This window comes from Primulina tabacum, chromosome 5, assembly GCF_025594145.1.
Source record: "Primulina tabacum isolate GXHZ01 chromosome 5, ASM2559414v2, whole genome shotgun sequence".
NCBI classification, from domain to species: domain Eukaryota; kingdom Viridiplantae; phylum Streptophyta; class Magnoliopsida; order Lamiales; family Gesneriaceae; genus Primulina; species Primulina tabacum.
In genome coordinates, this window is record NC_134554.1 from 952,927 (window position 1) to 969,257 (window position 16,331).

The 16,331-nt window shown below is 31.1% G+C and overlaps 2 protein-coding genes across 5 annotated transcripts in view; one reads left to right on the plus strand and one right to left on the minus strand.

Moving 5' to 3' along the window:
* LOC142545217 (transmembrane 9 superfamily member 9-like) overlaps positions 1–16,331 on the plus strand; it is a 97,191-nt gene that overhangs the window by 79,372 nt on the left and 1,488 nt on the right. The window contains exons 2-7 of one of the 2 annotated variants that reach the window (XM_075652259.1): positions 13,926–14,074; positions 15,205–15,369; positions 15,445–15,554; positions 15,646–15,751; positions 15,845–15,957; positions 16,076–16,226. In XM_075652259.1, the coding sequence (XP_075508374.1) occupies positions 13,943–14,074; positions 15,205–15,369; positions 15,445–15,554; positions 15,646–15,751; positions 15,845–15,957; positions 16,076–16,226 (777 nt within the window). In that variant the 5' untranslated portion in view covers positions 13,926–13,942. Of the gene's footprint in view, positions 1–13,808; positions 14,075–15,204; positions 15,370–15,444; positions 15,555–15,645; positions 15,752–15,844; positions 15,958–16,075; positions 16,227–16,331 lie in introns of those variants that run through there. The other variant, XM_075652258.1, reaches the window with a different exon arrangement.
* LOC142545216 (patatin-like protein 2) lies at positions 344–8,189 on the minus strand. Of its 3 annotated transcripts, none has more exons than XM_075652256.1 (7): positions 7,954–8,189; positions 7,477–7,658; positions 7,194–7,380; positions 6,905–7,066; positions 6,473–6,775; positions 6,211–6,386; positions 344–600 (listed from the first exon to the last, which is right to left on the minus strand). In XM_075652256.1, exons 1-7 carry the CDS (start codon positions 8,098–8,100, stop codon positions 525–527), a joined length of 1,233 nt encoding a protein of 410 aa, XP_075508371.1. In that variant the 5' UTR covers positions 8,101–8,189; the 3' UTR covers positions 344–524. The 3 variants fall into 3 exon arrangements, with proteins under 3 accessions (XP_075508371.1, XP_075508372.1, XP_075508369.1); XM_075652257.1 differs by lacking the exons at positions 6,211–6,386; positions 6,473–6,775; positions 6,905–7,066; ... (1 more) ...; positions 7,477–7,658; positions 7,954–8,189 and adding exons at positions 891–1,066; positions 1,289–1,591; positions 1,706–1,867; ... (1 more) ...; positions 2,974–3,155; positions 3,686–3,936 and having other exon boundaries at positions 386–600; XM_075652254.1 differs by lacking the exon at positions 344–600 and adding an exon at positions 5,609–5,853.

Below are 16,331 nucleotides of genomic sequence, written 5' to 3' on the forward strand. Positions count from 1 at the left end.
TTTCTATCATATGGGTTTAAAAATATGGAAAATAGTTATTTTATTTCACAAATTTGTTTAATTTTAAATCACTGTTTTTGTAAATTTGGGTTTTTGTCTGCTAATTTTAATATTCGATTATTTCAATCTAATTATTGACGTGAGATTTAAAAATACAAATATAACGTTTGAAAATATTTACATGACACGATTATAAGTATTTTTACAAGTCAAAATCAACAATTAGAATCATGAAGAGCATATATATTTATCAGGTTATTATGATTATTTTTGTAATTGTTTTACTTGTAAGTTTGCAACAGTAATATTTATATATATATATATATATATATAATGTAAGTAATTTTAATTTTATCTCAATTTCCAACAATTTTTTAGAGAACTAAACCAATGAAATACACACACATAAGTTGCGAGAATTTTTATTTTATTTCAATTTTAAACAATTTTTTGGAGAACTAAACCAATGAAATACAAACACAAAAGTTAATCCACATGGTTACCGGTCGCTGCATAATCCACTCTCAAGTATCCGAATTGTTTTGAGTAGCTGCGTTTGATCGTCGGAGTTTCTGTTCATCAGACAATATTTTGGCAAACCTACACAATTTTTTATTTTTTTAAAAAAATTGTGTTATACAAGATAATCATTAATTAAATATGTGCTACCAAGCATTAAAAATATATTATATTTCTATCTTCTAAAATTCACCAAAACTTTTTCCTAAAACTAGCTGAACTGTTGTATATGTCTGAGAAAAAAAATTAAACAAAAATTTAATTTAGAGAAAAATTATCGAATAAAATCATAAAAATTTATTGTATGTAAAATTATAATATTCGTATTTGTTTGAATTAGAATGAAATAGATTTAGGGTTTTGAAACATACTTTATCAAAGAATCCTCATTTGTTCCTCCGTTGACTGCAGGCACTGACACTCCGGTTAGCAGATCAACCCTAGAGCTTGAACCCTTGAGCAACTTTTGTCCAATCTGTGCAAGCTCGTCAAGATTCTGCTTCGTCGAAACATCAACCGATGCATTCGGTCCAACTAATGAATCATCCTGTATTAAGAAAACGATCGAGTTTTGGTCACCATATGTATCATGACCACAAATATTGAAAACGAATCAACGTTGCATTGTGTCCAACTAAAGAGTCATGTCATTTTGATAAGACGGAAGACCAAAATAGCAAATTGATAAAACTACTGGACAAAAATAACTGATCACCAAGGATAAGAATAATTGATGATATGAAATTTAAGACGGGTTTCATGGAATTACTTCAATCCGGAGGTAATTTTCTTCGGAATGACGGGATTGGAAGACGATGGACAAGAAATAATCCACCATATCTTTGCTTGCTTGAGTGAATACTTCCAAAATTGGGGCTGAATGTCCTTGAATCAACCACCCAAACCGACCCCAACTGGCAGCCATTTCTGCTGTATATTTCTGTTCTTGTTTTGCAGATCCAGTGCTCAATGAGACCACCAGCAATTTGCTGCAATCCATGGGCTTCATCGGGAAAAAATTGGGGTCTTTTCTGTATACTTGTTTCGTTATCTCTCCGACGGCAATCAATGCCTACAAGAAACATTATGGAAATTAAGTCCATATTTATATTACATAATATTTTACATGTTTATTATAGCTTGACCTTCGACTCGACTTAACTCGTTTTTAAGTTTATATTTATACCGGATTATTAGCAGCGACACCGCCATCAATTAGATTGAACTCGGAAGAATTCCCAGCGCCATCATCGTTGGTGAAATAGTGAGCCGGAAAATAAGTTGGTGCAGCAGAAGTGCCGATGCATATATCAGATAACAGTGCATCCAAAGCTGGAGAATTCTTCGTCTGCGTGAATTTATATATGACAAAAATATGGTTAAATATTTAGCAATTCTTTGATTTTTGGTCAAAAGTACTGATCAAATAACGGACTATTCTAGTCTAGATATATATGTACACATAAAATAATGGGGTGAAATGCACTTGGGCATCCTTTAATATTCAAAAGTACAGGATAAAAAAATGCTCGAGGAAAAAAGAGAGAGAGATGTAAAACATTCTCTGATTTTAAAGATACCTCTAATTCTTATCCCAAGTGATGTGCATCTATACTCAAAAGGATCATTTCGATCTGCATGTTAAAATTTAGGGAAAACAGTTTTTTTTTTTTTCATACTAACTTGTTCTATTTTGATTTTAGTCCAATAAATTTTAAATTTTAGACCAAAATAACCGAAAATTGAACCAAAGTAGTAAAAAAATTATAAGTTAATGTAGCAAAACAAAATTTTGAAAACTTAACGGACCAAAACTAAAAAATGAACAAGTTAATTGGGAAAAAAAATCAAATTTTAAGATTTGTATTTTTTAAAATACATATTAATTAATACATGAACTTGAATGATCAAGTACAAAAAATTTATTCCTTCTTGATGCTAGTTAATGAATAAAAAAGAAAGAAGTCAGCATCAATTTTCATAATATAATGACGTGCATTTTAATAGTCGTTTGGGATGAATAAATAATCAAACAAATTATAAAAATAAGTTAACAAAAATAAAAATCAGATATAGTTATATCCATTCTCTCCAAAGTTTGCGATCGCTAACAAATAAAAAACAGAAAGAGATGGAATTAAACAAGGACCTCAAAGGAGGAGAATATGGTGGGCTGCAAATTCTTGATGTCAAACGTCGGAATGACAACGTTTGTTAAGGTATCGTGCAACCGGGTCTTTCCCAAATTGTCCCTTATCAACTTGTGCAGATACTTCCCATCGTATTTGGGGTTCCCAAGTTGAACCACTGCGTTCTCCACCGATCCTATGATACCTCTGCAAGAATCAAATAAATATATTTAGAACCCCTAATTTCATGATCATGAAAATCTATCAAATGTAAAATTTTAAAAACCGAAGACATCCGGCCGGTAGAATATAAATTTATGCGTACCCTTTTTTCGGAAATATATGAGATCCATGCTTTTGGTAGAATGGAACAATATCTTTAGCTGCATATAATGGTCGATTGTTGGCATCAGGTGCCGTTAACATGGCCGTCACAAGTCCACCAGTGCTCGTTCCAGCCACAATGTCGAAGTAATCCGCGATTCTAGCACCTTTACCGTCCAGTTTCTGGGGATTAATTAAAAACTTTCCAGTTTGATACAATTGTTATTTTTAAAAAAAAATTGAATTTTATCGAAGATGGTGCTTATGGGGAAAGTAGGAGGAAATCTATACCATCCCAAAAGAAATTTTTTTTATACATTTTTCAAATAATTTAAATATATAGTTTGATTTTAACATCCAAAATATATTGAGTGGCCTCCACCAGTCCTTGATGAAGTATTAAAGATGGAGTGCAAGTCTTAAACTTGCAAGTTAATTAGTGATTTCGGCACATTCGATATTGGCCTTTTTATTTTCTGGTGCTCGATCGGGTGTATATTATTTACAATTATTTTAAATCTACAGATACTACTGCAACAATTTGAACTGAAACCAAAGAAAAAGAGTGCATAGTAAAATAAGTCAACTCTAATTCCAACTGGATAACTCCTCATGCTTATCTTCAAATTGAGCTGAAACATGTTTTCTTCTTGTTTTCAAAACATAATAACTCGATTCGTTTACAATCTTAAATATAGCTAGAAGTATTATACCTGGAGTTCGGATTCGAGAAAGTCAAGAATGGTGGCGGGAATGATGCCCCGAATTCCTCCGCCGTCGATACTAAGAATAGTCACTAATTTTCCAAGAGCTGGAGGTTGGATTTTATTGAAAGATAGCAAGGAGATCATTTGAGATACAATATGGAAGAACTTACGTGAACGACTTGATTTTTATTTTGTGCAATGGTGGACGAAACTCGAGCGTTTTTATAGGAAGAAATCTGGATTCTCCATGAATATTGATTATTATTATTGTAATATTCAAGGAACCACGAAATTTTTTTTTATTTTTATTTTTTTTTTATTATTTTTTTTTGGCACATGCTTTCCACACATCAATCAAACGTCGTGCCAATTATTTAAATTTATAAATTCTGTTAAAAAAAATAATTTGTTGGCTTTGGTCAGCTATTAGGCACTGCTAAGTATTAATTATTCTTCAGTGTAATTTAAAACCGACGTTTCTTGGTGGAATGGATCATCTGCTTGCGATAAAAGATTAGGATAACATGAGAGGTTGTGAGACGCTACCTTAGGGTACGTAGTATCCCAATCATGTATCCAAATGTTTATATTTCAATACATAAATAATATTCCAAATGTCACAGCAATAATGTGACAAAACACGGGTCATTAAATTTAAGGTTATATATAATAGGTAACGCGAACTCATCCTAAGATGGCTAAGGAATATTAGTGTTTGAATTTTAGATTCATCATTATCCTCTTTAATTTTTTTATTACATGCATGACTGTGTCCTAAATTTTATATTCGTGCCCACATGTGACACATGTTGGCAGGCGTTTACATAATTAATGCACTAAATACTATAATTTGTGAAAAATCAGAAAAAAAATTAAATATTAATACTAATCGATAATATAGTTAATTAGTCCAATTTAAAATTTTAAGTTTTTGATTATTTAGAGACCACGTGCTATCTCGAAAGCTAAAGTACAGCAAGTCTTGAACTATAAAATGCTTTTAAATACAATGAAGTATATATGTAGACAACTTGTATTGCGATGATCGATATCGGACGAAAATTCCCAAGCTTGACTTTTTTTTTTAAAATTAATTTAAGACGATTATGAAAAGTGTGAAGTTGGAACCCTATTTGAAATTATGTGAGCAATAGCGTTATATGTTATTCTCATTTGTTTCAATCATATTGACTGAGGAAAAGTTGAGATGATTTATCATGATATCTGCCTAACATTTTCTTTGAGAGGAAATAATTTTGATCCATTAACTAGTTCAATTTTGAAACATTAATTTTTCAAAATTTAATTTTCATACACTAACTTTTAATTTTCTTCTATTTTTTCAAATCGCTGAAGTTACATATGAAACATCAACAATTTTTTATGTCATATTCAGTGGCACGTCAACAATTGGAACCAAATGGACGAAGATTGGAAAAAAAGTACATTTTTTTTCTTTTACTGTTGCTTCTTTGCTTTTTTTATCTTCTATGTTATCAATACATGTTCATCATAGTCGTGGATAAGACTAATATGCCAAAATATTTAATCAAGACATGCTCATCATAGTCGTGGACAAGTATTACGCCAAGTTATTTAATTAAGGCATGTTTAAAATTTAATTATATAATAAAACCCCAATTATAATAAATCAAATTAAACGTATATGGACTCTATCAACTTGTTCAGACATAGGAATTAAACATTTTTTCCCCAAAATTATATATAATTTAATAAGGATGAATAAATGCCCAGTTAACCAGCCAATCTACGTACAAATTTAATTAAATAAACAGTATGGTAGTTGTATTATATATATATATATATATATATATATATATATATATATATATATATATTCTTTCTCATTAGCTTTCATTGTCGAGTATTCACGGGGCTGGGCGAGGTTAGCAAATCTGCCCGATGAAATAGGGTATATGGATAATATTGTTTTACAATCACAACAATAAAAATTCTAATTAAAATCACATGAAAATAAATCAAATAATACCTTAGAGAATTAAACTAAATAAATGAAATACACACACAAAATAAATTATAAAATCCACAGTTGCTGCTCGTCCTTCGTAATCCACAATCATGTATCCGACTTGTTTTGCGTCGGTGAGTTTGATCTTCGGAGTTTTTGTTCATCGGATAATATTTTTGCAAACCTAACAAAGAATTATTAAATCAAAATGATTATAAATTAAATTTTTTTGTTTCCAAATACTAACAGATACCCAAAGTATCTATTTTATATTATTAATGGGTCTAAAAATTCCAATAAACCTTCTCTAATAAAAAAAAGTACCCTTCCAAAAATAATTTTCTTTTTATGATAAAAATAAAACAAAATTAATTAATAAAAACTTCAACATAAATTTAGAGAGGGAAAAGTTTACTCTGTCAGTTTATTACTGTTTATATAAAAATAAATTCGTATAATTGTATTTTATCTTAAAAATGCAATTGTATGCATCTTGTGCCAAGGATGACTAGTTTTGAAAGCTATGTTATTATGTGCATACTTTATCAAAGCATCCTTATTTGTTCCTCCGTTGACTATAGGCTCTGACACTCCAGCTTGCAGATCAACCCTAGAGCATGGAACATTTAGCAAATTTTGTCCAATCTTTGCAAGCTCATCAAGATTCTTCTTCGTCGAAACATCAACCGACGCATTCGTCCCTACTAATGACTCATCCTGTATTAAGAAAATAATCAAGTTCTTTTTTTTTTTTAAATGAAAAAAAAATGACACGAATTTTAAGTTGGGTTTATGGGCCTTACTTGAATCCGGAGGTAATTATCTTCAGAATGAAGGGCCTGGAAGACGATGGACAAGAAATAATCCACCATGTCTTTACTTGCTTGATTGAATACATCTAAAATAGGGGTTGAATTTCCTTGAATCAACCATCCAAACAGACCCCATTTGGCAGCCATTTCTGCGGTAAATTTCTGTTCTTGTTTTGCAGATCCCGTGCTCAATGAGATCACCAGCAGTCTGCCGTAATCCATTGGTTTGATCGGGAAAAAATTGGGGTCGTTTCTGAATACTTGTTTCGTTATCTCTCCGACGGCAATCAGCGCCTGCAAGAAACATTATGGAAATTAAGTTGATATTTATTACATTACATAACGAACATAATATTTTACATGTTTAGTATAACTTGAACTCGACTCGTTCTTTAGTTGGCATCTTATCATATATATTTATACCGGATTATTAGCAGCGACACCGCCATCAATTAGATTGAACTCGGAAGAATTCCCAGAGCCATCATCGTTAGTGAAATAGTGAGCCGGAAAATAAGTTGGTGCAGCAGAAGTACCGATGCATATATCAGATAACAGTGCATCCAAAGCTGGAGAATTTTTCGTCTGCATGAATTTATATTATATGACAAATTAATTAATTATAACCATCTTCCAATTCTTCGATTTTTGATTGGTACTAAAATTAATCGCTAATAAGTTGTAATTAAAAAAAAGATTAAATAAAGAGTACCTCAAAGGAGGAGAATATAGTGGGCTGCAAATTCTTGATGTCAAACGTCGGAATGACAACGTTTGTTAAGGTATCGTGCAACCGGGTCTTACCCAAATTGTCCCTTATCAACTTGTGCAGATACTTACCATCGTATTTGGGGTTCCCAAGTTGAACCATTGCGTTCTCCACCGATCCTATGATACCTCTGCAAGAATCAAAGAAATATATTCAAGAACCCTAGCAAATTTAGACGATTTTAAAAAAGTTATCAACGTGTAAATAATTTATCTGCACTCAATACCCTCTATGTGGAAATATCATAGGTCCATGTTTTATGTAAAAGGGAACAATATCTTTAGCAGCATATAATGGCCGGTTGTTAGCATCAGGTGCAGTCAACATGGCCGTCACAAGTCCGCCCGTGCTTGTTCCGGCCACAACGTCGAAGTAGTCTGCGATCCGAGCATCTTCACCATCTAATTTCTGGGGAAAAATTTTTTCAGGTAAAATAAATAACTAAACAAGATTCAAATTATTGGAGGGAGGGGTTACTTCGCATAATTATTATTTTTTTGGTAGTTTTTTTTTATAAAATATAATTTTATCGTTAAAAATACGTGGAGTAGCCTCCTCCAACAGTCTGTGATGGAGACCCTCGATCAAGTAAGATTACCCACCCCCTTTTTTTTTGTTTGGGTTTTCTGAATAGAAAAAATCGGTTATATGTTTACGATCTAAAATTACGTAGTGTTTGCGACATCTAAAAAAAATATCTCACCTGGAGTTCAGATTCAAGAAATTCAAGAATCGTGGCTGGAATGATCCCCCGAATGCCTCCACCATCAATACTAAGAATGGTAACCAATTTTCCAAAAGTTGGAGCTTGGATTTTGCTAGAAGACAACCAGGAGGCCATTTGAGACATAATATGGGGACAACAGTGTACGAATAAATTTTTACGTGTTCCAATTCGAGGGTTTTATAGGAAGCTAAAGCTTTTCTCCCATCAAAGAAAGTTCGTGTCATGAACTGATTTTTCTAGTATAAGTTAAGTATTATAATTATTATTCTTAAATGTAACTTAATTAATTAAACGATGTTTCTTGGTGGAATGGATCACTCCGTTGACTTCAAATTTGCAATAAAATATTACGATTGCAGGATACAGTTCTTACGGGATATTGTTTAATTTTGGAGTATTAATCATTATCCTCTTTAGTTTTTAATACATGCGTCCATTACTCTATATGTACATGTCCTAAATTTTATAGGAATTTTCATTTTTGATAATATATGTTTTTTTTTTCGATTTTGATCTTTTAAGTTATCATGCGAGTATATATTCTGGTTTTTAATAATTTTAGCTCTTTTTCATTGACAGTGTTGATAGACATTATACTAGTAAGCCTCGCATTAGCATCACATCGGGAAAAAAAATAAAATTACCAAAAAAAACAAATATATTAGACTAATATTGAAATTTAACAACACATGCAGAGAATCAAATTGCAAAGAGACAAACAAACATATAAGATCGGTAATGTAATTTTTCAGTTTTATATATGCGCGCAATTTTCTATTGCCAAAAGTTGTAAAAAAAATCGTGAGTTAATTTAAATGGTAGACAAAATTAATGCATTAGATTATATAATTTAGCAAAAGTGAAACCCACTTTTTTATAATATTTTGTGATAATATAGTTATACATGACTATAGCTTATTAAGTTTTTTGAACCGATGTAAGTGGAGAAAATATTAAATTCGATCTTGCTAGAGACAGCAAGGGTTGACGCGACCTATAAACCCTTTTTTTGAAAAAAAAAAACCCACGAAGTATCTATATATATATATATATATATATATATATATATATAATATATATATATAATATATATATATATATATATATATAAGTTAAATTATGTAGATAACTTAAGTATTACGATTATGTAGTTAAATTATGTAGATAACTTATTTATTTAAGTACATTATGTAGATAACTTAAATTACGATTACTTCAGATGAATATATCCGAATTAATTAATTCTTTTGAGGCAATCGTATAAAATACGTACTGAAATCATGAATTGAAATATTTTTTTTAAAAAAAAAAACACCTCCTCATTCTTGAGTCACATTTCTTTGATTAACATTAATACTAAATGTAGAATTGGTGTATAATTCATAACTAAATAATATAATAGTCTAATACAAAAAAATTAATATTAAAAAATATTAAATAAAAGATAATAATTAACATATATAAAATAACAAAAATATTTCGATAATATTCTTTTTTATGTAAGATATGAAGTAAATTTGTTGGATATAGATGTTGTATTTGTTGCAAAAAAATCACACTATTTCAGTGCGAAACTTGCACCAAAATGGATTTTATGGTTGAAGATGGTCTTTTGCCATATTTAATTATTTAAGTCATGTTTAAAATTTCAATATATAACTCAGTATTAAACTCTAATTGTAAGAAATCAAAACGTACATGGACACCATTAATTTGGTCAAGGTAGGAAAATTATGTTCTTTTTAGTTATTATTATTATTATACAATATACATGATCACGCTAACTGTCTAATTTTTAATTGAAGAAATCCATGGAAAAACTTACAGAACAATAAATAGCAAGAACTTATGCACCATTTCAAAGCACGGTTGGTTACCAAGTCAAAACAGAAGATTTTTATAGCCTAACCCAAACTCGAACCTTCTGTCAAGTTGAAATTTGAGTTCAATTGAAGAATCGTAGCTTGCTCGATAAGCTTAGCTCGTGTGATGGGATGATGATTTAAAAGATAATGACAATATTGTTATTTTTTAATTTTAACTATTTTATTATTTGAGACAAAAACGGGATGATTCAAAGATGTTGAATCTCATAATTCACATCTAATGTTATTTTATTGCATGTACATTATTATGGCCAGTGTGATATGAAATTTGATAAATTATGTGCGAGCACGTACGTATTTACAAATATTTTTATAAAAAAGTTCATTTATAATTTATTTGAGGTAATCTTGCATTTATTATTTTGGTTAGTTTGATCATTACGCTGGTTAAGATAAGTATGATAATTTTATTGTAACTATTTTATATTTTTAAACTTGTGGTAAATATTTGGTCAAGGGCCAATGGGCCATTTAGTGGGAACAGTTCGCTATCTTGCTCTCTCTGTTGAAGACTGGCTATCTAAAATTCCAAATTCAAACTTCAACTTTTTTCTTATCTTTTATGCATACAGCCCGTTCGGCTGTAGTGACAAAGTTATAGGCTAAAATAGTTGTGTAACTATAAGGTCGGTTTTTTCTTAAATTTCGGAGATTTCCTGGAACGGAACGAGGATTTTGCGGAACATTTTATGTAATTTTCGAAATTTTGTTGCAATTAAAAAATTTCCAAGTTATATAATTATTTATAATTTTATTATAAAAGTACTTCGTGATGATAACTGTGATCGTTCTACGAAGTATCAATAAAACTGAATCAACTGTTTGTTTTTTGCGACCGCGTCGACCAACCATGCTTCTATACTTTGCATTAGAATTTGGAGTCGAGACTGACAAATTTCCATAATATTTTACCGAAGGCGGTGGCAAGTTCAGTGTTATCAGAACATGAGAGTACGTTAAGATTTTTATTTTTACAAAAATTATCTATAATTTTTATAAGTTTTGCAATAAAACAGTCCGTTTTCGGACAACCTTCTAGATCCATTCATCTGTCAGAGCCCACAAAGTTTTAGGTGTGTATGGAAAAGTCCAATGGATTAGGGTTTATTTATCATAAATGGAAGTATCCCGTAATTACATATTTTTGTGTGATTTGACTGCATTTTTACAAAAATTATGGTTATATGTTATTTTTCACCTTCTCATCTAAAAAAGTCAAACGAACCTTAAAAATTGTTTAAAGTTACAGATCTCTATAACAGTATTGATAGATAATAATAATTAAATAAATCGATTCAGTACAATAAATGATTTGCGAGGAATATTATTTTATAGATAGAATATAGCGTTTTAATTTATGTCTCTTAAAAAGTTTAAAGCTATGTATTTTATAACTTTAAAATAATTATTAAAAAATAATGTTTGGAATACAAATTACAATATTATGACTTAATATTTAGGTGTCAACTCGAATGGATAGAGTCGGGTAAGGTCTACACTCACACAATGGGCCCTAGCTCGTGCTTACGCGATTGAACAACAAGCTCTTATCAAAATTAATTTGTATCTGTCTTCGTTTCATGAAAATTATAAAATGAAAGTTTAAATTTCTTTATAAGGGTTTGTAGTAGATTCCTATAACAATTTGAATTAACAATTTTCGTAAAGCGAAGACCAATACAAAATAGTTCTTATATGAGGCTATTGTGAACCCTTATACAACATTTTAACATTTCATTTTCAAACAATGAATGACAATGATATCACAATCAGCTTCTTTCGGAACATTACGTCCTTGTTGTAGCCTATCCCTAGATCTACTAGCATTGGGAATCTAGATATATATCACTTATACAAATTCAAAGGGTGGCTCCGGTGATGTAGCATTTTGCCCCATGTTCAAGAGGTGGCTATCTCCTTTTTTAATGTTCTTGCTGGTGACCGTTTTTTATATCATTCAGTCGTGTTCGGGACCAAAACTCTCAAGCACGACTAATTCATAATATTTTTATAATTAAATAATCTAATCCTCTCAATATTTTCCAGGAAAAAATAATAATAGTAAAACAAATAAGTTTAAAATTGAAAATGATGGAACAACTTAATCGTATGTCCATCTAACTAATCTATGCAACAAATCAATATCTCAATAACATTAGACTTTATTAGCCCTGAAATAAAAAGCTCTGGGATGTTCACGTAATGTAAGAAAATATAAATAGCTTGAGTGAATGGGATGAGTTTGGTTTGACTGGTGATCTGATTTTTAATACGGGAGTAGGTCTCTTGTGAGACGGTCTCAAGAATCTTTATTTATGAGATTGGTCAACCCTACCGATATTCACAATAAAAACTAATACTCTTAGCATAAAAAGTAATATTTTTTCATGGATGACCTAAATAAGAGATCTGTCTCACAAAATACGACTCGTGAGAACGTCTCACATAAAATTTTACCTTAATACAGATCAACCGAACATAATCTAATTTTTTAGGGTCATATTTCGAGTCCAATCATATTTGACCCTAAACCTAAAACCTCCGGTCCGAGCCCAAATTTTTTTTGGTAGGTTGCTATTCGAGTTTATTTATTACACCTTATAATAATATTTATTAATGTTTTTAAAACCCATGTTTTAACTTGAATAATTTAAAATCTCTCAAGTTAGAGATTCAAATTTATTACTCCATATCTTATCGTGCAATTTTCTTTCAAATTATGGATTTTTTTAAAAATTAAAGCCACGTATATTAAAACTAATTTAAAAACATTACATTTTTTTTTTGCAAACACAAATTATAATATCAGAAACTTAATATTTATTGATGTTTTTAAAACCCAAGTTAAAACTTGAATAATTTAAAATTTCTCAAGTTTGAGATTTGAATTTATCACTCCATCATATCTTACTATGTTAATCTTCTTTCAAATTATGGATTTTAAAAATTTTGAAGCTGCGTATGTTATCAACTAATTTATAAACATTAAAAATATTCTCTTATTATAACTTTATATAAATTGTTGTTTTTATAACCCATGTTTTAAATTGAATAATCTGAAATTATTAAGTTTGAGATTTAAATTTAATACTCCACGTGCACAATGAAACTAATTTCTTTCGTATTATTACACGTGCACAATTTTCCCGAGGCTACTAAACATACATACATGCAAAAGTGAATGCGCATACGATGTGACACTACACGACATGGACATATATTGTGACCAAGTTGAAAAAATGATTAATTAACAAAGATAACAAATTAAAAGTAACAATATAAATGAATAAATTTGCAATTTATTTTTGATTATAACACATATGGGAGGGGTCGAACTCGGGGAACTGGCTAATCGGATAGAGGATGAGACAAATATATATAGGGATGTAAATGAACCAAACCGTTTGTGAGCTATTCGAAGCTCGATTCGATAAAAGCTCGTTTGAGCTCGTTTAATGAGGCTCGTTAAGATAAACAAACCAAACTCAAGTTTTACAGTATTCGGCTCGTTAGCTCGTGAACATGTTCGTTGATAAGTTCATGAGTAATCTTTTAGATGAAAAAATAATAGTTTTGATATTTGATTTATTGATTTTGCATATTATTTATGAAATATATAGAAAAATCTATTAAATTTATTTATTATAATAAATTTATAATTTTAATAAGAATAATATAATTTTCTTTAAATATATAATTTATTTTTTAATTAATTTATTAAAAATTTAAATGTATAATTCATATTTATTAAGCTTGTTTAGGCTCGATAAAGGCTTGAATAAGCTCGTGAGCCATGCATATATTCGTTAAATAAAACTCGAGCTCGACTCGATTATAAACGAACTAAGCTCAAACATTCAAAAGTTCGGCTCGGCTCGGTTCGGCTCGATTACAACTCTAAATATATATAACCAATTTCGATTGCAACAAACCTTGGTTGATTACCAGTTTTGCCATTGGTGAAATTGCAACTACTAATGCAACCGACAGCCTTGAAATACACACAAAGACTATAACTCATCTTTCCATTGTCCTCCCTCTCTCTGGATCTGAAAGCACATATACGCTTTGATTCCACAATGGCAAGAGCTGCGATTCAATCACATACAATGCGGTTAATCTTCATCTTCAAAACCATCTTCATTTTAACGATTTCCCACAATGCCATCGGCTTCTATCTTCCCGGCGTTGCCCCCGAAGACTTCCTAAAGGTCCGATTATTATTTTTTTTTTTTTATGTTCGCGTACTTCCATCTGAATTAGTGAAGTTTTAGCGTGTTTCTTGATCTGTGTTCTATTCAAAGATCTGATCTTTTTCGTTCTCTGTGCTTTTATGTGGAATTAGCTATTCGAATTGGGTTTTTGTCAAGTCATAGATTTGATGAATTGGGTTTTGATTTGAACAAAATGCATCGGAGTTATCGATACTTGTTTCCACTAGATTTTGGTCATGATAGGCGAAAAAATTGAAGTTTTGGTGGACAATGCTCTTTGTTTAATCTTGTGTTTTAAGACGGAGATCTACCAATGACAAAACTCGTGTTATCAAACGTAGTTTAATAACAGGGTCGTATTGGAGAAGAAAGAGGAATTTTGATTATGGACGAATTCATGTATTTTCTCGGGGGCAAAGCTTAAAGTTTGAAGGATTTAACTTGAAATTTGAATATCTATCAATATATGTGTGTGTGTGTGTGTGTGTGTGTGAGTCTGTTAAAACCAAGTACATCAGCTAATATTTTTATTGCTGTGTCATATTTGGTAAGTGATCTACAAGACTGTAAATTATCTAGTTCATGAGATTATTACTTTAGTTTCTTGCTCGTTTCTCTCAGAATTTTCATGTCCATCTTTGTTCCCATATGCTTCAGAGTGACTGACTGATGAAGAAGGCTGTATTCCATTCCGGATATTGAATCTTGGAAGATACGGAGAACTATAATTTTGGAAAAGGACTCATAAATAGAGGCTTAATTTGGTGAAGTTGCATTTGCATATTTCGGCCATTTTTAAATTGAAAAGATTCTCCTTAAAAACAGATAAAATTTAACTAACAAGCTGTATCTAGTGCGACCTGAAGTTGAATCTAATGAGCACACACTTTACTATCGGAGAACAAGAAGAGAGTTGACTCTTCAGTCTTCAGTGTCGCAGTGGCTGTGTTTTTTCCCTTCGTTTGAAGAACTGATGCGTGTAATTCGAGGAGTTGATAAAATTGCATGTTTTATGTTTATATCTTCAATGCGTCCTTCTCTACATAATGCGGTCCGTTGAAGTAAGAAATATTCTTATGTTAGCCTTTTTTTTTTAATTTTTCTTTTAATGTATAATTTTACTCCAGGGAGCTCCACTGAACGTGAAAGTGAACAAATTGACTTCAATAAGAACTCAACTTCCCTACTCATACTATTCTCTTCCCTTTTGTTCTCCGAAAATCATAGTTGACAGTAGGGAAAATCTTGGTGAAGTGCTTCGTGGAGACCGTATTGAGAATTCCCCCTTTGTGGTCAGTAAAATTTCTTACCTGATATAATAGTCCTTTTAACCGTTGTGTTTGTCATTAACATTGCTTATGTCGCAGTTTAAAATGAGGGAACCACAAATGTGCAGTGTTCTTTGTCGGGTTATACTTGATGCCAAAGTTGCAAAACAATTCAAAGACAAGATCGAAGATGAATATCGTGTCAACATGTATGGAACATATATCTATCTTAAGTTATTTTTAAAGTGTGAAATTTAAGAGCATCTCCTTGCCCAATGACTCTACCTTTTTGTTCTACAGGATCTTGGATAACCTTCCATTGGTAGTTCCAATTCCAAGACAACAAGAAGGACCAACAATCTACCAGCTGGGTTATCATATTGGGCTCAAAGGACAATATAGTGGCGTAAATGGACCAACTTCGTCCTAAATTTTTTGAATGATATCTGTGGAACATTTCTTTTGTTTTTTTCACTGGCGTCGTTTTTGTTATGTCCAGAGCAAGGATGTAAAATACTTCCTCAACAACCACTTGAGCTTCACGGTCAAGTTTCACAAGGATCAGGTGACCGAGACTGCCAGAATAGTAGGTTTTGAGGTCACACCATTTAGGTGGGTTTTTCACGGATGTATTTTTCTATACCATCTCCATCCCTATTTTACTCTCTTGGTGAAGTCTTGCTGGGCTATATTCACGAAACTGTTAATCGTGTTTCTCTTTATTTCTTAGCGTCAAGCATGAATATGAAGGGCAGTGGAGTAAGGATGTTCGTTTAACTACATGTGATCCCCATACTAAGCGTACAGTTTCATCTTCAGACTCTCCACTAGAGGTTGAAGATAAGCAAGAAGTGATATTCACTTACGACGTTGCATTCCTGGTGATCATGTCTCCCATAAATTTCTCATCTTCGATGATGAGTCGTTAAATATATAGTCTAAAAACTTTTCATCTTCCTTTCTCGGGACACGTTTTTTGTTAGTTT